Below are 22,373 nucleotides of genomic sequence, written 5' to 3' on the forward strand. Positions count from 1 at the left end.
GCTCAAAAATATTCATAATGTATTCTATGTATCCATGCTGATCCGTACGTTCATGATCCATCGCATGTGTTACCCATGGAACCAGAATATCTAGAAGCTGATATGACCTATAAAGAACAGCCAGCCAAAATCTTGGATCGAAAAGTGAAAATCCTTCGCAACCGCTCCATTTCCTTTTGTAACGGTGCGATGGGCTAACCATTCACTTGAAGAAGCGTCCTGGGAGAAAGAAGATGAAATCCAAGCCAAGTACCCTCATATTTTCGAAAAACCAGGTATGCTAATTTTGAGGACGAAATTTTCAAAAAGGGGGGGGTAAGTGTGATACCCTACTTTTAAACCTAGTTTACTTACACAGTTGACCCGGTTTAACCATGCAAGATCCGAACCAGAGAGGATTAAGGCAGGTTCCCTATGGACCATGATGGTAAGGGTGACTTTGAACACATGCTGGCCAGACAAGTCCGAGTCAGTGCCAAAGGAGACGGGTGTACCCAAGCCGTGTACATGCACGTATCAGAAGGCCATGTACGGGGTAATGCTGGTATGTAACTGTATCCTAAAGTGTATACGTATTATATATCTTGTACCGAGAGTGAGATACATGTTGAGAGTCGAATTCCATCGAAATCTCAATTGTTTGGCTAAGTTTTGACCAACAGGTGGGTGGTCACAGGTGGGTGAACCTGCCCACCAGTGTGACCCACCTATGTGGTTACTAGATATTCTCTAGTATAAATAGTACTTATTATGTTTTTTCCTTTTTCTCATTTAATGCATTAAAGAGTGGGTGAGAAAAGTAAAGAAGAGAGAGAAAAGAAAGGAAGAAAAGAGAACGAAGAAGAAGAATGGAAAAGAAAAAGAGGAAGAAATGAGTTTAAGCGACGCCGAGGTTTGATCTTCTCATTCCGGCACCGGAAAAGTGATCCCCAACACGAGACCTACGATTTGAGGTGAGTGAAGGCTATACTTCTTAAACTTTCACAAAACCCCAAGTGAAACCCTTGATTTGGCTAGAGTTCCTGAGATCTTGTTAATCTCACTTGAGATGATGAATCTAAGGTTTAATAGATGGTCTATGTGTTGATTTTGAAGGTCTTAAAGAAGTGTTTGCAAGATTTGAGAAGCATTGGTGATTTCTTGAGTTTAAGAGGTGATTTTGGGGTTTTGGAAGAATTCTTGAGCAAAGAAGGTAAGATTGTTTTTCAATCATTAAATTTAACTTAGATCTAGGTTAGAATCATCTTATGAGACCTTAGATGTGTGAAAAATGTGATTGGAACACCCCATTTGGTTTTTTCAAGGTTGAGGAGTGTTTTAAGAGAGAAAACCAATTTTCGTACCAACAGGTGGGCGAAGACCGACGGGCGAACCCACCTACCTGTAGGGGCCCGCCTGTTGGGGTAGATTATTAATTCTAATAGGTGGGCAAGGACCGGTGGGCTATCTGACCCGCCTGTTGAACTGGTGGGCGAAGAACGGTGGGCTCTCTGGCTCACCTGTTGAACCTGTGGGCGAAGACCGGTGGGCTGTCTAGCCCACCTATTGGCCCACCAGTTAGATTTTTTAACCCGAATGGGCCCAAAATGGGTGGGCAACCTTCTTTTTTATTTTGAACATGATTTAAACATCAAACCTCATTAGTTTTGACCCCAAGGTGGTGAAATGCTAACCTCATTCGTTTATGATAGGTTCCACTAGAAACTTACATTTCTCACTCCGGATCTCACCTATATCGAACGTGAGCTTTTGTACCCAACAAGTAAGTGGGAGATGACATTTGACTTTATTTTAAGGCGTGTTTTTACATCATTAAATTGTATCTAGACTAGCCATGTCATCATGCAAATTATGTGTAGATTAGTCATCCTCGTATGCCATTCGCACGCATTGTTTGTGCATTATAAACAAATGATTGATATGTGTGTTCTGCTTTACATTCTCAATGCTAAATGATTGATGTGCTTATGTGATGAATGATGGGATCACTATGCATGATGCATTACTAGACTAGACGTCGTAATCGGTTTGAAAACGAGTGCATTGGTGGCATGTGGTATGGAATGCGGTGGCACTATGCAATCATATTTTGTCATATAGGAGTATGTTGTTTAGAATTATCATTCCCTATGCTACGACCCTTCCCAACAGGGGTTGAGGTGTTGGCCTATCACTTGGGAGGAAGCAGTGGTCGTGGTTGTCGGGTCACTGTGGTGGTTAGACATACACCCGGCTGATCATTAGGATAGTCGGTAACTTCAGTGGTATATTCAAGAGGGCCAATCGTACTGCTTTTAAATTGCCAGGGTCGGCACCTTTACATTTCTGTTATTTACTTTTATGTTAAGAGCTTGTGGTCGGCATGCTTTACTTTTCTGAGTACTCACAGTGGGCCTTCTCCGACAACCATATGAGCGTATCACATGATGGAGTTCAAGACTCGTACCTAGGGCATACTCGCACTGTGGTTGTGAGTAGCACATAACCTAAGACTTAGTAATGTTGTTTAGGTGGATAAGATTAAAATGAATTACATTGCATATAGTACATATGAATGTGAATGTTTGTGTGGTCTTTCTTTTCACTTACTGAGCTAGTGAGCTCATCCCACGTGCACACCTCTTTTAGATGATTTTTATGTCAACCACCTGAAGATCAGCAGTCAGGCCCCATAGTCGAGTATTCTGTTAAGGATTGGTGGGTCCCTAAGGACTATGAGCACGGTGCTGATTGCATGTGCGAGGGCTGTGCTGCGGGACCGCAATAATGACACCGTACATGATTTCGCTTTTTGATTTTGATGACCTCCCCTTATGTACTTGATATGTAAATTGTTATTCTTTTTGTGTAAATATCATGCTTGCGGGCCCATATGTACTTGGCTATGAACTACAATTTGGGTATCAAGTATATTGGGGATATTTACAGGTAATTTAAGTCTTCCGCTGAACTTTTAAACACTTATCTTAGATGTGGGTATACTGTGGTGAGGTACTGTATCAGATGATCTTGGGAGGTTTTGGGTAAACCGGAGTTAACTCGATCACCGGTCGATTCTGTGTGAACAGGGTGCGACACCGGAGTCGCCAGATCTACGCAACGCAGCTGCAACCTTCTGTTGTTAATGGTATACACCTCTAATATGGGAATAAGATGATCTCACTATATAATTACATGAGGAAAGCCATACTTATTAAATAAATCAACATGCAATGGGTTAGTGTGTTGCAATGCTTAACAAGGATGGAGCATCACGCATGCTTAAACAGAAAGACTATACTTTATTCCCCAAGTGATTAAATCATCTCAGAAGACAAACCAGTGTCTTAAAACTCTTCACTTTCAATAAAGACTATACTCTATACCCAAAGTTGAAAAGCGTTGCATTTGAGAACTCCATTTCCTCCTCTCTCTCTCTCTATAACTTTCTTTCCGTCTTCATATGTTCAATGTTTGAGTGAGAAATTTCATCAGAGGGCTTCACTGACTTGTGTTTTAGATTGCTGATTCAGGTTGGAGTTCACCTTTTCATCGAGTGTAAGAAACTGTAGAACCGTTTTATCTCCCTCCATGCTATGCCGGAGTCACCAAATCTACGCAATGCAACTACAACCTTTTGTTGTTAATGATATACTCTTCCAGCTAAGGTTGTAGCTGAGCACTGGGTGAGAGAGAGAGTATGTAACGGTTTGAAAGAAAATGGTTTTTTTTTTAGAGTTTAAGTATAAGAGTAAAATAGACATTTCTCACTTTCAATAAATAGTGTTACAAATTAGGGGAGTGGTAGACATTATTTTTATTTTTGGGTGTTACTCTAAGTTATTTTCAATTTTAAGGGTGGTACCAGATAATTTTCCAATTAAAAATATCTATGAGGATCCAAAATTTGATTGGGACTGATGGAATAAAATAACCAATCAAGATTATCTCATATGTGCGACTCATATCACTAAAATCCTAGTTTTTCAACGATGGAGACTCCTAAATTTTCTCGCCGTAGATCCCACGTAATATTGAATAGAATGGGTCCCCCAAGAGCGTAGTATACTAAATAGCATCATCCGCGAGTGAGGGTAACATTTCCTTTCTCGTTTTCTTGATACTATTTTCTGTTACGAATTATTATCGGTTGCGTTTCACCTTTTCTGCACTAAACACTTCGAGAAGTAAAATAGTGTAAGCAGTCCTCTTGCCTGGTGGAGGTTAGTCTTTGTACAGTGGGGTAAGCTGCACGGTTCCCAGAAATTTCTTCCTCAACAAGTAAAAAGGACATCAATCATCCTTCTCAGTTCTCTCGTTCTTCTGATCAAAGGTATTTTCCGATCGATTTACTTTCGATTTCGGACAGAGGGGATTGAATTCCTAATTAGGGTTCTTGAATTTTCTTTTGTGAATAATTACAATCGACCTTCATCCTCTACAAACGATTATCGATTAGTGTAATCGATAATCGTTTGTAGTTGTTTGGGTCGATTTTCTGTTTGGAAAAATTACAGAGTGGCACCGGGTGATCGTCTCCTTTTTGAATTTGGGTGTCCATGGTTTTGTAAAATGAAAATCGAGGAACTAGGAAAGGTTGATTGTGATAGAAAAGATCTCCTTTCACGGGGACAGATTGTTCGCGTTGATGCAAAAAGAGCGTTAGTTGGAGCAGGGGCGCGGATTCTCTTCTATCCGACTCTTTTATATAATGTGTTTCGGAACAAGACTGAAGCGGAGTTCCGATGGTGGGATGAAGTTGATCAGGTTTTGCTTTCCTTCAATTTGATCTTTCCCCTTTTTCTCTCCCCCGTTTTCTAACTTTTCTCCATATGCTGGTTTGATGCAATCCTTGTGAAGTTAGCTGTTTATACCTGAGAATCAGTATATATTTATACAAGTTGCCAATTTCCCCTCACTGTTATATCTATTGTTTAACTAGCATTTATTTGTTCTTGAGGTGCGAGTTTCTCTCTTAATTGTTCTTTTTTCTCGTGTACCCTTTCAGTTTCTTTTGCTGGGGGCTGTTCCATTTCCCAAGGATGTTCCACGCTTGAAGCAGCTTGGTGTTGGAGGTGTCATCACTCTCAATGAACCATACGAGACTTTGGTTCCTACGTCCTTGTACCATGTGTGTAATTTCTGGAAATTATGATGATTTTGTGTATATGGTTGAATGTTGATATGTTTTTTGAAGCTAACATATTTTCGCAGGGTTTTGGAGCTTTTTGGTTATTCACTGATTGTGGATTATATTCTTCCCATGAATTCTCACCATCGATATATATATATATATATATATATGTACATGTATATGGATATGGATATGGATGTATATATATCTCTTTGAATTAAATGCATTTGTTTGTTGAGTATTTCCGTATAAATGCTTTTTACGTGTTAAATGGATCAGTGTTTACATTACTTCCAGTATAATCAGCAGATTCAACGCATGAGTTAGCTTATCTTATTTTCTAAATAGAATATTATTCTTCTGTTTTCTTGTGTTTCAATTTCCTTCATTTGGTTGGAGATTTTTCTAATTTCATTGATGTTGATTTATGAGAATAGATGAAATATCTGATTTGCTCCCTGTGAAGCTTACTATGGATCCCAGTAAGAGTTTGATTTCCAAGTTTTCTTCTGTCTATTCAGCTATTCCATTTTATGATTTTCAGGCATATAGAATTGACCATCTGGTGATTCCAACAAGGGACTACCTATTTGCCCCGTCGCTTACAGATATTAGCCGAGCTACTGAGTTCATTCACAGTAAGTGAATCTCTTATGACCTTAATGTGGACGCAATCGAGCCTTTGCTGCTGTGACATGTTTTTGTTTTAAATTTACTTAATTCCGTTAGATCAATGGGTTATGCATGACGAGGGAAAGGTGATTCGCAATGAGTGTATTTTTATTGGCCTTCTGTTGGTTTCTCTCCTTCCAACTCCTGGAAAGTGCTAAGAGAGGTAACCTGAAGGGGTGGGACAATGGCAATATGCCATCAAGTTTATCCTTTGGATGCACTGATAGGGATTTTCAAGTACTATGCGTTAATTACATGGCTCATTCCCTCAAGGGACCTTTCCCCCTGTTTGGTCACTCCATCGCCTCCCCCCCCTCTTTTTTTTTTTTTTTTTTGTAGTGGGAGGAGGTGATAAATTTTTATTTTAGTCTTCCCTATTCAAAATTTACTTATTTTTCATGCATATATGGCTTTCTTGTACTTTCAGACCTTATGGCTGGATTTTCCCATTAGAAAGCTGGTTAAATGGGTCTTGCGTCAAAGCATAGATAGCTTTCACATGTGGCACAACCTAAAAAACCATAGTGCTTTGGCATTCGGTGGCTTGAACTGCTGATCTACCAAAGCTGAGCTGATTTACAATCAGCCTGGTCTACACAACCACGCTGCGGTTGAGCTGCTCATAGGCCACCCTCTCCCATTGGTCAACCTGATCATTTTGATCTTGAACACGAACTGATGCCTAGCTGTCTGAATCTCTGCTTCCTTCTACCACCAGCAAGCTAACCTTACCTTAGTTATGATTTGTATATCGATCCCTTGGTACACTTTGTTTGGCTTAGAGAAGACCGGAGCCTTCTGGTTTCTTGCCAAAAAAAAAAAAAAAGAAGCTTTCCAACCAAGCAAGAAGACGAATGTGGTTGCTTATGTGTAACCTCTTTGCGATATGCACTATGGAGTTGATGGGTGTGACAAAAAGCACTTACAATGAGTACCATTGACAATTTATAGCTGTAAATGTACATTAGACTAGGATTTTTAGTTTGATTTTTATGTTTTCTCTTTTTCCTTCCTTATAAATAGGGTACTTTCTTAGAAACAGCCAGACCATGTAGTAGTGGGAGCCTCATGCACTAGGTTGCTTTAGGGTAATTTACTGCACCACCCCTAGAGAATACCACTATTATAAGCTCTGTAATACCAAATTAGACTCAGACCCCCTGCCGTTAGTCACTGTTACAGAATATACCTCATATGCTGATGTCAGCTACTATATTTTTTTTGAAATACCAAAATGCCCTTACTAAATGTGAAGTACCTAAAATACCCATCTAATATGTTAACACAATTGGATTTAAATAATCTGTGTATATTAATCTTCTGAATTACATAAAGAGAATATATATACAAGAGGTGTGCCCTAACTGGCTGGCCGTAATAGGCAACTACTAATATGGATACACAATATGAATCACGTAAAATGTAAAATCCTTCCACAAGAGAGGTGAGCATATCTTGAGTTACCCGATATGGGTAGACTCAATATTGCGTCAATACACCCCCTCATGCGGATCTTTAACTTGTCACGTAGGAACTGAAAGCGTGTAGTCGGAAGAGCCTTAGTGAATATATCTAGGAGCTGGTCCTTTGTAGAAACAAATTGCACAGGGAGCTGACGAAGTGCCACCCGTTCCCAGACGAAGTGAAAATCGATCTCAATATGCTTCGTGCGGGCATACAGAGAGATAGGTGGCCCTAATGTTGTCACACCACAGCACAGGGGGGCCAGGGAGAATCTGATTTCCTGGAATAAAGATTCCAGCCAAATGAGCTCCGCGGAGGCATCTGCGACAGCCTTATATTCAGCCTTTGTGGATGAGCATGCTATTGTACGTTGCTTACGAGCAGTCCAGGATATGAGGTTAGGACCAAGGAAGATCGCATAGCCTCAAGTAGAGCATCGGTCAGTAGAGCTACCGGCCCAATCTACATCACTAAATGCCTGAAGAGTGGGATTGGACGAGCACTCAAGAAGCAAGCCATGAGTGTGAGTGCCCTTGAGATAGCGACGTATACGCTTCACCATGGACCAATGATCCTCTGTAGGAGCATGCATGAATTGACATACTTTGTTAACAACAAAACTCACATCAGGACGAGTTAAGGTAATGTACTGAAAAGCCCCAACAATGGAACAATAGGTGGATGGATCAGACAATGGGGCACACCCTTTGTCCGATAGCTTAAGCGAAGTAGCCATTGGTGTCGGAATAATTTTGCAGTCATCCATACAAGACCTTTTAAGTAAATCATCCACATACCATGTCCGAGAGAAGAAGACCAGTCGATTGCTTGGTAGCCTTAATTTCAAGAAAAAATGCAGAGGACCGAGGTCCTTGATAGAGAACTCATTGGCCAGCTGTTGAAGTAGACGAGTTACCTGAGAGGGGGAGTTGTTGGTCACAAGGATGTCATCAACATAAATTAAAACATATATCTGAATGCCGTCGCGACAGAAAATAAACAGGGAGGGGTCGGTTTTAGAGCCGATAAAACCCAAATGAATGAGGAATTGTGTCAAGTGCAACCAGGCATGGGGTGCTTGTTTGAGTCCATATAGCGACCGATGGAGTTTGTATACATGAGAGGGCTTAGCACGATCGTGAAAACTAGGAGGTTGGAGCATAGAAACATCCTCAGAGTACTCCATGGAGAAAAGCATTATGAACATCGGAGTTGTCGAACTGGCCAGCCCTGGGAAGTAGCAATGGCGAGGATGGACCGAATAGTTGTGGGTTTCACCACTGGACTAAACGTCTCATTATAATCAACCCCCTCTTGTTGATGGAAGCCTTTGGCCACAAGGCGCGCTTTGTAGCATTCAAGGGTTCCATCAGCCTTGCGTGTGATTCGGAATACCCATTTGCAACCAACTAGGTTCATACTATCAGACCGTGGCATGAGACTCCAAGTCCTATTGCGAAGAAGGGCATTGAACTCGTTTGACATCTTAGCACGCCAATCAGGGATTTTGTTGGCTTGGGAGAAGCAGGTCAGTTTAGTGGGAGGCGAGGCGAGGCGATGGTGGTGAGGGCGCTGGGTCTGGGCTGTAGGGTCATTTTATGAACACGTCGGTGGGGTGCAGGGGGCTCTGGGATAGAGGTGAGGCCAAGTTCAAGATTTGGTGGGGCAGGGGAAGGGTTGATGGAGGACGGTTGGGTATATAGCTTGGATAGGGGCCTGGTTCGGTGAGTGGGAGGAGATGAGAGATGAGAGAGGAGAGGACAGTGGTAGAGTCGTTGGGGTGCTTGGGGAGATCGAGGAGCCATGTTGGGCAGTGAGGGCGTAGGACTTGTAGGACCTACGGGATGAGTGGGAGTATGAGGAAGCAAAGGAGGAAGTAAACCAATGGGGGCAGCAGCCCAAGGAGCTGAGGAACCATGGTAGAGGGTAGAGGGTAGAGGGTAGAGGGTAGAGGGAGAGGGAGATGGAGAGGGTAGAGGTATGGAGAACGGAAAGATGGCCTCATTAAGGCGAACTTGCCTTGCAATCTAGAGATGATTAGAGGCAACATCAAGGCAGCGATACCCGACATGGGAGTTGTTGTACCCAAGGAAAACGCAGGGAGTGGATCTAAAATCCATCTTATGAGCATTATAGGGACGAAGGTAGGGAAAACAATGGCACCCAAACACACGAAGAAATTTGTAATCAGGGGCCTTTTGAAAGACACGTTGAAAGGGGGAAATATGATTCGTGGTGCGAGAGGGCATCCGATTGATCAGGTACACAACCTTGTTAAAAGCATACTGCCAGTACCGCTTGGGAACAGACTCATGAGCAAGCAGGGTTAGACCAGTCTCAACTATGTGATGATGGCGACGTTCAACCGCACCCTGTTGCTCATGTGTATGGGGGGCAAGCCTTGCGATGGGCAATACCAAGAGGGCCACAGAAAGTAGGGAGGGTGCGGTACTCACCGCCCCAATCAGTTTGTATTGATTTTGACTTACGAGAAAAGTGGCGTTCAACCAAGGCCTGAAAGCGCATAAAAATTTCAAAAACATCAGATTTACGAACCATGGGATAGAACCAAATGTACTTAGAAAAGTTATCAACAAATATTACAGAATACTTGTGACCTTCTAGGGAGTGGGTAGGGGAGGGTCCCCATACATCACTATAAACTAGATCAAGAGGAAATAAACTAATAGAGGAGGATAGACCTAATGATAATCGACTGGCCTTGCTAAGCTGGTAGGCGCTACACAGATGACTCAGCTGTGTGGGCTGACACGGCAAATTATTGGTGCGTAGCATGAAATGGACGCTCGTGAGGATGTCCAAGGCAATGATGGCACCCATCAATGGCCGTTCTTTCGGCAATACTGGCAGAGGGTTTTTGGGAAGAGGGAGCCTTGAGCGTGTAGAGACCATTACTGCTTGGCCCGAAAAAAAGTGTCTTCCTATTGACCTGATCCTTTACAAGGAAATGAGAGGAATGAAATTCGAAGAAAACATTATTGTCCTGATAGAACTTTTGAACAGAGAGGAGGTTTAGAGATTGTAGGAACATGCAGAATATTGTTAAGTCTGAAATGAAGAGAAGAGGAGGGAGAAGAGATGGAGGAATGACCAATGTGAGTTATGGGAATACCCTTACTGTTGCCAAGATGGAGCTGATCATGACCAATGTAGGGATTATGGTGAGAGAGGGATTGAAGGTCAGGGGTAACATGGTGTGAGACACCTGTATCAGGGTAGCAGGAGATGGTGGGGGGGTAAGCCGGGGTTAGGAGGAGAGGTGGGTTGGGGTTGGTATAGTGGGCGGTTGGGGGCATCATGGGAGGGCGCTGATAGTGTTGATAATAGGTATTGGGGTAGGGTTGGGGTTTGTAGAAGCAGGGGGCGGTGTTGTGGTTGGTGCGTTGACAGATGGTGCAGAGGAGGCACCCTTGGGAAGAACGGCCACGACCACGGCCTGATCTGCCACGCCCCCCACGTCCCCTAATAGAACCTCAACCAGAAGAGGTAGTCGAGTCACCAGTGGAAGGGGGGACCGTTGAGCAGTATTGGCAGTTGGAGCAGCGGGAGTTTCACCAGAGTCAGAGGCAGAGAGCTTGCGAAAAGCCTTTATGCTTTTGTGGCTGAGCAGCAACCCGTGTAGTTCATTATAAGAGGGAGTGACCACATGAGTAAGCAGAGAAGGGACAATCTCCTACAGATCTTCGACAAGACCACTAAGAACATGAATGTTGAAATCCTCACGGAGGAGAGGCTTACCAGCAGGGGCCAGTTAATCAGCAACGGATTTAGCCCTCTGAAGATAGAGGGTGATGGTCTCATTTGTTTTATGACGAAGGTTGTGCATGCTGAGATTGATGGACATAAGCCGAGTGGAGGATGTAGATCCATAAATTTCATGAAGGGTCTCCCAAATATCTTGACTCGTCTCCTTGTCCAAAATAATGGGAACAACAGCCTTAGAGAGTGAGGCGACAAGCAAACTAACAAGCTAGGAGTCCTGTTGTTGCCAGGTCAGTGCCGCCGTAGGGTCGGTGGGACAGGGGTTATAGCCATCAATAATGCCAAATAGGCATTGGCCACGGAGAAAGGGTATCAGTTGTTTCTTCCAGAGAAGGAAGTTGGTGGGTGTGAGTTTGATGAAGAGAAGGTGATGAGGAGAAGGTGAGGGGGAGGGGGAGGGCGATGTGATGGAGGGCGTGGGAGTTATAGCGGTTTGAGCAACCGCAGGGAGAGATGGGTTGAGGTTGGCGGCCATAGATACCAGCTGGGGTAGATGGGGTGCAGCAGCGTGGAGACCAGCAAGGGAGAGGATCGTTCTACTCGGAGTAGAGAAGAGAAGAAAAAAAGAAAAGAAAAGAAAACCTATGCTCTTGATACGATGTTAACACAGTTTTGGATTTGAATAATCTATGTATATTAATCTTCTGAATTACATAAAGAGAATGTATATACAAGAGGTGTGCCCTAGCTGGCTGGCCACAATAGGCAACTACTAATATGGATACACAATATGAATCACATAAAATCTAGAATCCTTCCACAAGAGGTGAGCATATATTGAGTTACCCGATATGGGTAGACTCAATATTGCGTCAATATAATAACTCCCCATCCCCATCCCCATCACCATCCCCATCCCCAAGTCGATAGCTTTTATACCTTGACCCAAAATCAAGACTTAACTTTTCTCCCAAATCAATACCTTCACGTTCGGAGCACCGACGATCACGGCAACAGTGGCGACGAACGGCGTCGTGAGGGACTCACTGACTTGCGGCGGAGGCTTCTTCTTCCCCAAATTGAAATAGGGGAAGAATCAAAATTGTAATTATCGTCTTTTCTTATATGCTTTTGGTTTCGATTGCGGTTCGCCTGTGGTCCATTTTTTTTTTTTTTTTTTTTCTTTTTTCTTTTACTTTCATGGGTTCTATTGTAGTGGAAGGGGATAGCGAAAGAGGAACGGAAGAGTGTCGCCAAGAGGTGAGCGATGCTGAAATCTTTTAAGAGAACTCCAAAGAGCTCTTTTTCTGCAAATGGAAAGTTTAAACCTTTTTTTTTTCACTTCTTTAGAAGCCAGATGTAGGGTATTAAACTTTGATTTGGGGAAGAAGATGCACTCCTTGCCGCTCATCATCAGATTTTGATCCAAGATTTGTGGTTGGGGCGACTGATGTTACCTTTCGGTTTTCGTCTTTGCTTTATTCTCATTCTATTCCTGTCATGAGAATTGCCATTATTTTGCTCAAGCCGGACCTTAATCATAAATTCCATTACTGTGTTGCTTTTCTTCTTCATTTCCAAACCGTCCCATTTCTGCTTTCGATCGAGCATTTGAACTGTGTTTTCTTCTCTCAAAGTTGGACTTGGACCTGTGTTTTCTTAGCTCAAAGACAATAATTACAATTTTGAATATCTGATTTAGAAGATTTCAGATCAGAAAATCAGACACATATGAGTTATAAATTGAAGACGATGAATCAATCAGAAATTCTTCCAATTAAATTGTTACAAACAATAGAAAAGTAGGCACTTGAATTCTTACTTGGCCATATCATACAGAAGGGGAGCAAGAGTGGAAGAGAACGAGTTGGGGGACTGAAGTTTGAATAGGGTATAACGGTCATTTAACACCTCACTTGACAGCGACTGACGGCAGGGGGTTTGAGTCTAATTTGGTATTACAGAGGGGGTGTTCTTATAATAATGGCATTCTCTAGGGGGTGGCGCTGTAAATTACCCTATTATTTATAAATAGGTACTTTCTTGTGGTAGTCAAACAGACCCAAGTAGTTGTTGGCGACTCACTAGTGATTGTAGAAGATGGGTGTCTTGAATTTGATTATGCCATTTGTATTTTCTGATCATGATTGTGGGTCTTGAATTTGATAATGTTTTTCTATTTTATTTTCTGATCATGATTGTGGTCCTATTTAGAGAATGCATCATGTGGAAAAACTACTTATGTTCACTGTAAAGCTGGGCGGGGTAGGAGTACAACCATTGTCCTCTGCTATTTGGTAAGATCCCCATTCCTAAACTTTTCAACTGCTGTCCTGGTTATGTTCATTTATATCTTCCAGGGCCAGGACTCAATGCCCTCTTGAAATTATAATATTGTGCATCCTAAAATGTTTATTTCACCTGCAAGAGGTAGCCAAATGACAAGCTTGTTTTCATTGGTTTTGGATAGATTCTGATGTTGTATCCATGTCAATGTTGATGATGTTGTAGGTGAAGTATAAGCATATGACACCTGCTGCTGCATTGGAATATGTGCGATCTAGAAGACCTAGAGTGCTGTTAGCTCCTTCTCAATGGAAGGTATGTTATGTGTCATCTTCACAACTGTGTCTTGTCACTAGAATAACCTTAGGATTTATTTAGTCCTCTTGTCAGTGAGAATCTGTTGAGTCTTATCTCATTTGGTGAGACATTAACTCTGCTCCAGTGTGGCTGTGGGTTCCAGTAATTGGTAATTGCAACTTTGCATATAAATGTTTTGTTGTCTTTCTTTTTGTTTGTTCGGATCTTGAGTGATGTAGATCTGAGGTTTGAAAACCGGGCTTGGATTGCTTATGGGCCCACCCAAATGATATGACTCAATCAAGTCCACAACCAATGGTAATTTTGTAATGTAAGGGAACTCAACTAACAAGAGAAAGGGAACCAAAATGGACTTGTAGTTGAAAGGGAAATCTTGGAACCAAAGGTAAAATATGGGTCAAGGATGAATCAACCGAAAGTCTAAGGGTATAATGGGAGACTAGGTGATTAAAGACTAAAGAAAAACCTGCAACTTGGGGGTTGAGATTGTCTTCAACCTCAAGACTCGAACAGTGGCAGAAAACCCAGTTTCGATCTTGCGAAAATCTCCATCAAGCCACCATGGATCAATCTGAAACTCAAAGGGAGGAATTGCAACTCACAGTCCTCTTGAATGCACTCGCTACCCAACAAATCATAGAGGTGAGGGTTATGCGATTCTGCAATAGCCCTGTGACAATTTAAAACTTGAGAAACCAGAACCAAAGAAGGAGAAGGAGAAGAAAAAGAAAAAGATGAGAGAAACCAAGAAAGGGGAAAAATGAGCTGTACGATAGAAGATGACCCAACTATCGTCCCAGCCTGATTATTTATTATAGTAACTGCTAAAAATTGAATAGCCAAGCTGAAAGTCTAACATAGAGGAAACAAACATCTAAACCAATATCTAGTTACAATAGGAAAGAAATCTAGACTATGTAGACTACACCTAAGTACCCAACCTTATATTCCCATATTCCCACGGTTTGGAAGTCCATGGACCCCCAACCGAGATACAAACAATCTAACACTACCCCTCAAGCTGGAGTATACATGTCAAAGTCTCCAGCTTGGAACAACAAAAATAGATATTAATGTGGATTATGATAAACGTGCAACATCCAACAGCTATATCATAAGCTCTTCTCAAGGAAGGCACTCCAACAATAGGGCAACAATAACATGATTAGAGATTAATGTAGAACTAGAATCAACAAGGCAACCTAGTTCCAAGACAGCAGGATACTCTCAAAGAACACCCAATCAATCACCAAATAACTCAACAACAGTATAATGACAAACTGAGATAACTAGACAAGGAACAGCTCAATCGATCTCAATAATTCAGAAGTTCTGTAACTGAATAATAACCAAGGAGTTTAAGGGCTTGAATCACCAACTAATGAGATTAAATCAATGAAGAATAAGACCAGCATCCAATCAGCAACACTCAACACAAATGGATTCAAAATTCTGGGCAGAAACCAGAATTGGCCAGAATAGGGAAAAGTCTCATATCATCTGATTGGCTCCAATTTAAGATTGAACCACCCTCTCAAGTCTCATTAGGCCTAACACTCGACCATAATAGGGAAGCCATCAGGTGGCTGGTTGGTCAGTTCAGTGAAGGGTTGGTAGGAGAAATCTGAGATTCTTTAAACCAGAAATAAGAAGAGACCAGATCACTTACCTGAGATGGCCGAAGAAAATAACAATAAGAAGAGTATCCACCCAGGCTTCTCACCGTAGAGGGTCGACCATATCAGACACCAGTCCCAAAACCTTGATCAAACACAAGGTAGTCTCGACAAAGACATAGTGGCAGTAGCAAACTTTTCTTTTGTTTTATCAAATCATACTTCCTTTAGAAGCCTCCTCCTCTTTATTTATAATGTTGATGGGGAGAGAATTACAAAATAGAAGGTTCATCAAAAAGGAAACCAAGTATTCTCCTAATACAATAGTTAATAAAAACTGAAATTAGAAACTAGTTGAAAAAGGAAACTAACTACTAATGACTTAACTCAACTAATAACTTGACTCCTAAAGAAACAAATATAACTCAAATCAAACTCAACTAAAAAGGAAACTAACGAAAAAGGAAAACTAGTAATCCCGTATGCAACCATAAAGCTCATCTTTTAGGTTTCTAAAAGTGACCCATTACATTCCAAACCACATGGACTAAAGGCCCAACACATATACAACCAACCCTAAACTTATTCTTAATAAAACAAGCCTAGTTGGGTGAATAATTTGCTTCAAAGATTTGATTAATAAATATTAGACTTGGTCCTAGGCCCCAACAGACGTCTCAGATAAAATTACAGCAGACAACAGAAGGTTGTTGTGAACTAGACGGCATGAGGTTGTTGTGAACCAAATGAATTGCATTATTATTGAATACAATCTTTGTAGATCAAATTGTTGCCAAGGATAGAAGCTGATAAATAATATTAAAAATATTTGACTAAAATAATCTTGAATAGATAATAGTTCCAATCACTGATGACTTGAGCTGAGCAAAAAATAATCCCAAGCTGAGTAGATAATAATCTTCAATCTCCCTCTCACGTGTAGCATTACACGTGGATAAATAATGCAGAGTATGTAACAAAAGAATATCCCATCACTATAGATCCCAGTAATCAAGAGCAGCCATGAATAAAATCCAATAAAATAATCTCCAATCTCTCCCGTGGTAGCAAATAATCTCCATGCAAGTACCAATCTTAAGAAATTACAAACCCAAACTGATGTGATTGAGGGCCTACCATAGCAATGATATGGCAAATATATAATCCCAGTCGTTGCAAATAAGGACCAAGTATTTAATAAACAATGTGCAACAACATGACTCTATTCAAGTACCCATCTATCAAAAAATTGCAAATCCCATACTAATGTGATGTTGCCCACTAAAAAGCAATAATCTGCCAAATATATAAGCCCCATGGCAATTTTGTAAATTCTGGCCACACTTATGAGCACATTCATGCAATCAGAATGCGTCAATAAACAAGAGATAGTGGCAGTTTGGTAAATACCAGACATTTTAAGGGGCCACTTGGTAGGATAAAGGGACAAAGACACAAGAAGGATTTGTAATCATTTAATCAGGGAAAACTTGGAACAAAATTAAAATCTGGGATTAAAGTGGATAAAGGTAAAAGGGAAGGGTAGTTTTGGAAATAAAGAAATAAAATAGTTTCAATTCCATACTGAGAATTTGGAATCAAGTTGTGGTAGCTGATTTATATGCTTCATCAGCTGATTCTACAGTGGCTGCGGACCAACAATCCAGTAAACAATGGCCTTTTGGCCCACCATTTAGAGTAAATAAAGCGCTAATGCCTGTTTATATACTTGTAGGCCTTTTCTGTTGGGGTGCTAGCACGCCCTTTGTATATACTAGTAAAGCCTTTTCTTCGCTGGCTTCTGGATTTCTCGGCTTGGTATCCTGCATCTCGTGTTCATGATATCTACATTCAATTGTGCTCCGGATACATGGTTGAAGCACGCCCATCCAGTTTGCTTCTTTCATGATATGCTCTAGTTTCTTGTGTCTTCCTATGGTCTTCTAGCGTTAAAATAAATAGAAGAATAGTGTCATCTTCCTGACCCACGATAAAGTAGAAACCCAATGAATTCAAGAGAACTACTTCGAGTTCGAATAGGAGTTCTTCTTCTCTCAAACTGATCTGGGGATTTAGGAGGTGGTTCGCAACTACAAAGACAACAAACTCAGCCTTATCCCAACTTAATGTGGTCGGCTACATGGATCGTGCAAAACAAAATAGGAAAATTTGAAGTCAAAACAAAATGGGAGAAAATAGGAGAAATGAAAATAAAAGGAAAGAGGCACAATCTAACAAACAAGGAGAATCTCAGCTAAATGGGGTTAGCTACATGGATCCTTGCCCTCTAATTGTCTCTATTTGAGGTTATACCTGAGATAGGACCTAGACTATGTATGTCATTCCTCACTACTCTTATGGTCATTTTAGGACTGCCTCTAGCTCTTTTGGCTCCTTCAATCGGAATCAGATCACTCCTCCTTATTGGGGCATCCCCCGGCCTTTGTTGAACATGGCCATGTAACGTCAAACGACTTTATTGGAGCTTGTCATTGATCAGGGCAACTCCCAAATCAGCTCTAATACTTTAATTCCATACTTTATCCTTCCTAGTTTTGCCACACAACCATCTTAACATCCCCTGCCCAATGTTCCACGCCATACATTATAGTCGGTCGTACAATAGTCGTATAGAATTCTCCTTTAAGCATTAAAGGAACATGTCGGTCTGACAACACTCCTGTCACATCTCTCCACTTCCACCTTCTTACTTTAAAACTCTCTGAAACATTATCCTTTATGCACCTTTTATGTTTCGTTGACCTCAGATATCTAAAATAAGTTGGATGCCTTGGAATATGCCTGGTGCACTAGAAGTTGGACTGGTGTGTTGCATCTGATCTGATATCTGGTTGGAGATGAGGATTGGGAGGGGTAAAGGTCACTGGTGTTTTTTTTTTTTTTTTCTCTATTTGGGGGGCTGGGGAGGGAGGTGGTCGGGTATGTGTTATCAATGGATGGGTAAGTCCTCTTTTATTCCCTTCTACAGACTTCTATTCCAAGTTTTGTGCTCATAGTTATTGTACTTTTACTGAGCACAACTCACTACTGTCCCCAGTAATGCAGTATTGAAGTGCAACCAGTTATATTACTTTCTGTAGGGATTCTAAAAAAATGTCCTTCAAAATTGTAAATTCGATTGTAATCTGTCCAATGTAAAATTTTCATAAATTTTCAATTTTATTTACTATTTTACTCGGATTTTCTCATTTGCTGACCAATGCAAAACCTGAGATTTTCCTTCAATGGAATCTTGGATTACATGCCTGCCAAATGCACTTTCTTAAGGTTTTTTTTAAAAAACTATTCTCTTTCAAAATTTTTATACATGAGTCTTCTATCTAACCTGATTTTACCAGATTTTTAGTATATTATTTCCATTCTCTACCGATGGATTTCTCGTTGTTTCTACTTCTTTTTCAGCATATCTGTGCATTACTCTTATTAAATATCATGTTTAAATGTTTTTCTTTTCTAGATGTAATGACCCCCAACTCCATGTTCAATTTCAATTATCATATGCCTCATGAGATGAATGCTAGGGCTGGTTGTCTTTGCTTTCCACTCTTATGCATGTCTACTTTACTTTCTGTATAATAACTGTGTAGAGCAGCTGGATATGGGTATATTGATTTGAACTCCTCTTTTATATCGTCGGTTATGATTTTCTCTCAAAGCATGTGTTTATTCAAAACTTGGACGGCCCAACCAATAATTTGTGTATCAGACCTAACGTAGAAATCCAGTTTTTACCGGGTGGACCAAGGTGCCTAACCCCTCGGACTGCAACCTAACAAGAACCATAACACTTGGTTAGACAATTCAGATGGAGTCACTTTTTCAATCTCAATTTCAGTTGGACCAAGGTGCCTAACCCGTTCCTCAGATTGCAGCCTGACAAGAACCCTAACACTTGGTTAGACAATTCAGATGGAGTCACTTTTTCAATCTCAATTTCCATTTCAATTAGCAATGGGTCCTAGACCCTACTAGGTGGTGACTCCTATTCAATAGAGACCGATGGTTTCTCGTAGATCCAGTCTTACAGGGGGTGGGTTACATTGTTGATCTATGTGCCACTAAATTTGATGTGTGGCCCATCTAAGGAACTCCTCATCTAAGTCCGAGGTGTCAACCTCCCTATGGATGGCTGGATCACCTGAGGCGACGCCCCTCCCTGGGGAGCTGATCCAAACTCATATTCTTTTTTTTTTTTGGGGGTGGTGGGGTGGGAGAGACTACATAACTTTTTTTGGTAAGTACATCATAACTTCACATGGCAGAAAAACAGTTGGCATGTTGGAAATAAATTCTGTATTTTTTTTCCCCTTTTACTTAATTCCTTTAGCACATGATGATATGCAGGCTGTCCAAGAGTATGGAAGGCACCACCGAGATGTTTCTGGACACTCTCCAGTAGGGGATGAGGTTCTGATAACGAAGGCAGATTTGGAAGGTTACCATGGAACTTGCAATGATGCTACTGGTAAGGAGCTGATCAGCAGCTGCGGGGCAAAGAGAGCTAGGCCCGTGATAGCAAGACTCTGTTGCCTTCTTGCATCCTTGAAAGTTTCAGGAGGCTGCACATCGAGTGTTGGAAGGGTGCCACAGATTCGTGCTTGTTAGGCCCCAAGAAAGAATGATGATGGGGAGGAGAATTCAGCAAATTTTGATTTCATTGGATTTTCAGTACTGTGACAAAAGAAAGGAGACCTTCAAAGTTTGTGTATGAATGAATATTTAAGTGGAGAGTAATGAAAAATTTGTATGTAATACTTGCATCAGATCTTTCTTATTTGGTTAAATTGCTTGTAAATATTTTAGCGGTTCAACTTTAATATTTCTGCAGTGTTTGATTCTCTCAACATTTAGTGAACTTGCTTCCTGGCGTCTTCTGTTGGTGTGTGTTTGTGTGTGTTGGGGGGGGTGGTGGGGGTTCGTCAAGCAGGGTGGGAGGTGCATATATATCTATTAGTTACATCAACTCATCGCAGGCTGCGTTGGAAAGTTGGTAAAAGAGTTTTAAAACGTGACTATGGCTAGTGAAAAGTAACACATTTAGAATTTTATCAAAAAGAAAAAAAATCAAACACATTTGGAAGCTTTAGAGTTCAGAGAGAGATAGAGGGGTATTTTTTTCGCCCACCCAGGGTGAAGAGTGAATCTTTTCATCTAAGGTGATTTGATGCTATAACTGGACTTTAAATTGGTGAACATTTTCACGAAGATTGGAAATACTTTTCCTCAGTCCAATAGAGGGAGATGGATCCCATGGAACAGTTTCTATTCAATGTGGGTGAAGGAAAACTCGGACCAATGAGATAATTGTTGAGTTACTGAGGCTTTAAGAAGGCATGAAACACAGCAGCTTTTGCAAGGGCTTTGGTTATCTGGGCTAGCTGATCTTAAAATAGTTAAAACACACAGCCTGTGGTTAAGCTCTGGTCTTGCTTGTAATTATTTGATGAAACAGAAAAAAAGGGGGGGGGGGGGGGGGTTGGGAGGTACAACCATATACTCCTCTAGTCCGTTGTATTTCTCTCACAAGTACCTTCAACTGACTGAAGAGGCCATACCCTTGCCATGGTTAGGGGCTTAGGGCTGTGGCCTGTGGGTGTTCAACACTGCAAGTGGCCCAGTGGCCCAATTTCTAAGCCTTCGACTGGGCTCTAGGACCCAGAATTCTGATTGAGGGCCAAAAAGATTGGGCCACTTAAGAGTAATCTATGTCATCTGAGCCCCCCAACAAATTCCTACAGCTAGCACACCTTCATATGAGGAAGAAGCTAATGGTTACAAATTTCAATCTTGAAATTACAATCAAAAGGTCACCACTTATATGGAACTGATATCAGTCTTTCCCTCTTCCTTTTCCCCATTTTTTGGGCCCAGAAAGTATGAAACAATGGGAATCTCTGTTACCCAGTGGACAACACTTTCCAAGTCTATACATAGTACAAGTCATGGTAAAAAAGCATAAAATGAGGGTATAATTCAGAAAATACAGTTGACATATCTTTTATAATCAAAGCTATTTTTGTTTATTTTGTATTATGAAGTGAGATTGAGATTCCCAGTATATATAGTTGCTGGAAGATACCTCCAAATCAGGAGGAGCAATGGAGAAAATTCCTATTTGGTCAAGCAGTGCAGTATTCTCCAGTATCCACAGTTATACCAGCAAGCATCTACGTACACTACTACTACTCTTAGTACCTAATGCCTGATTGAGAATCATCATCATCATCATCATGGATACCATCATCATGGATCATCATCCTTTAACTGTGGGAGTTGTGATTCTCACAAGTGTAATTAAATATCCAATGAACCCAGATGCAGAATATCTTTATAAGGTTTTAGAATTGAGCTCATGCCTCACATAGAAGCATATAAGTATAAAAAGGACTTGACAAACAAAGTAAGACAAGAGGAAGGTGAGCAGCAGCAGAAACAGCAACTAGCTAGCTAGCTAGCACTAGGGTTGTTTTTGGTTGTCGAATCCAAGATGGAAAAAGGAGAGAGAGAGAGAGAGATTAGAAAAAGAAAGGAATTGAAGGCCATGAACCCCATGTTGCTATATTCCCACTCCCACTATACAATATTGCAATTCCTTCTGCAACTTCTTTATGGCACCAAATCAGAGCCTCAGTAAACCCCTCCCCCCACCTCTTACAAATCCAAAGGTTGAACAATGAAATTTAAAAGGCACATCCGAAATCTTCCCATAAAGTGAAAGAAATGAATATCAACTTTTTAGGTTTATGAGAATCGCATAACACTCTTCTCTCTCTTTCTTTACATTTCTTTTTTAAGTAGTTGCATGTTGAAAAAGACCCTTACCCTCCCCAGTGCACCCCTCACATTCCATTCTATTCAATATTTCCTATCGACAAAAACCCCCCACATTCCCCTTTTGAGGTTCTTTCATTTAAATAATTTTTGGGAGAAGATTTTCTGGTCTAACGGTGCAAAGAAAAGCCATAGTCTGGTGCATGCTTTTATCATGTGGAAAAGTGGGTTGAACTGAAATTTTGTGGATCATTAGACCCCAAGGTTCCTTACATGTTAAGTTTCTGTTCAAAAGGAATTGGCCATGTAATGAAGCTGATGACAGAATTTGCTATGGCTCCACTACCAAAAGGTGGAGTGGATAAAGACAGTAGAGAATTGCATTATAT

The 22,373-nt window shown here is 41.1% G+C and overlaps 1 protein-coding gene across 2 annotated transcripts; it reads left to right on the forward strand.

The window, feature by feature from the left end:
• Positions 1-4,123: 4,123 nt before the first annotated feature.
• Positions 4,124-20,057, forward strand: LOC122065122 (phosphatidylglycerophosphate phosphatase PTPMT2-like). Of its 2 annotated transcripts, none has more exons than XM_042628929.1 (7): positions 4,124-4,312; positions 4,439-4,746; positions 4,988-5,110; positions 5,658-5,751; positions 13,187-13,269; positions 13,484-13,573; positions 19,558-20,057. In XM_042628929.1, exons 2-7 carry the CDS (start codon positions 4,552-4,554, stop codon positions 19,816-19,818), a joined length of 846 nt encoding a protein of 281 aa, XP_042484863.1. In that variant the 5' UTR covers positions 4,124-4,312; positions 4,439-4,551; the 3' UTR covers positions 19,819-20,057. The 2 variants fall into 2 exon arrangements, with proteins under 2 accessions (XP_042484863.1, XP_042484864.1); XM_042628930.1 differs by having other exon boundaries at positions 4,497-4,746.
• Positions 20,058-22,373: the final 2,316 nt, after the last annotated feature.

The sequence above is a fragment of the Macadamia integrifolia genome, unplaced genomic scaffold (genome assembly GCF_013358625.1).
Source record: "Macadamia integrifolia cultivar HAES 741 unplaced genomic scaffold, SCU_Mint_v3 scaffold1881, whole genome shotgun sequence".
Taxonomy (NCBI): domain Eukaryota; kingdom Viridiplantae; phylum Streptophyta; class Magnoliopsida; order Proteales; family Proteaceae; genus Macadamia; species Macadamia integrifolia.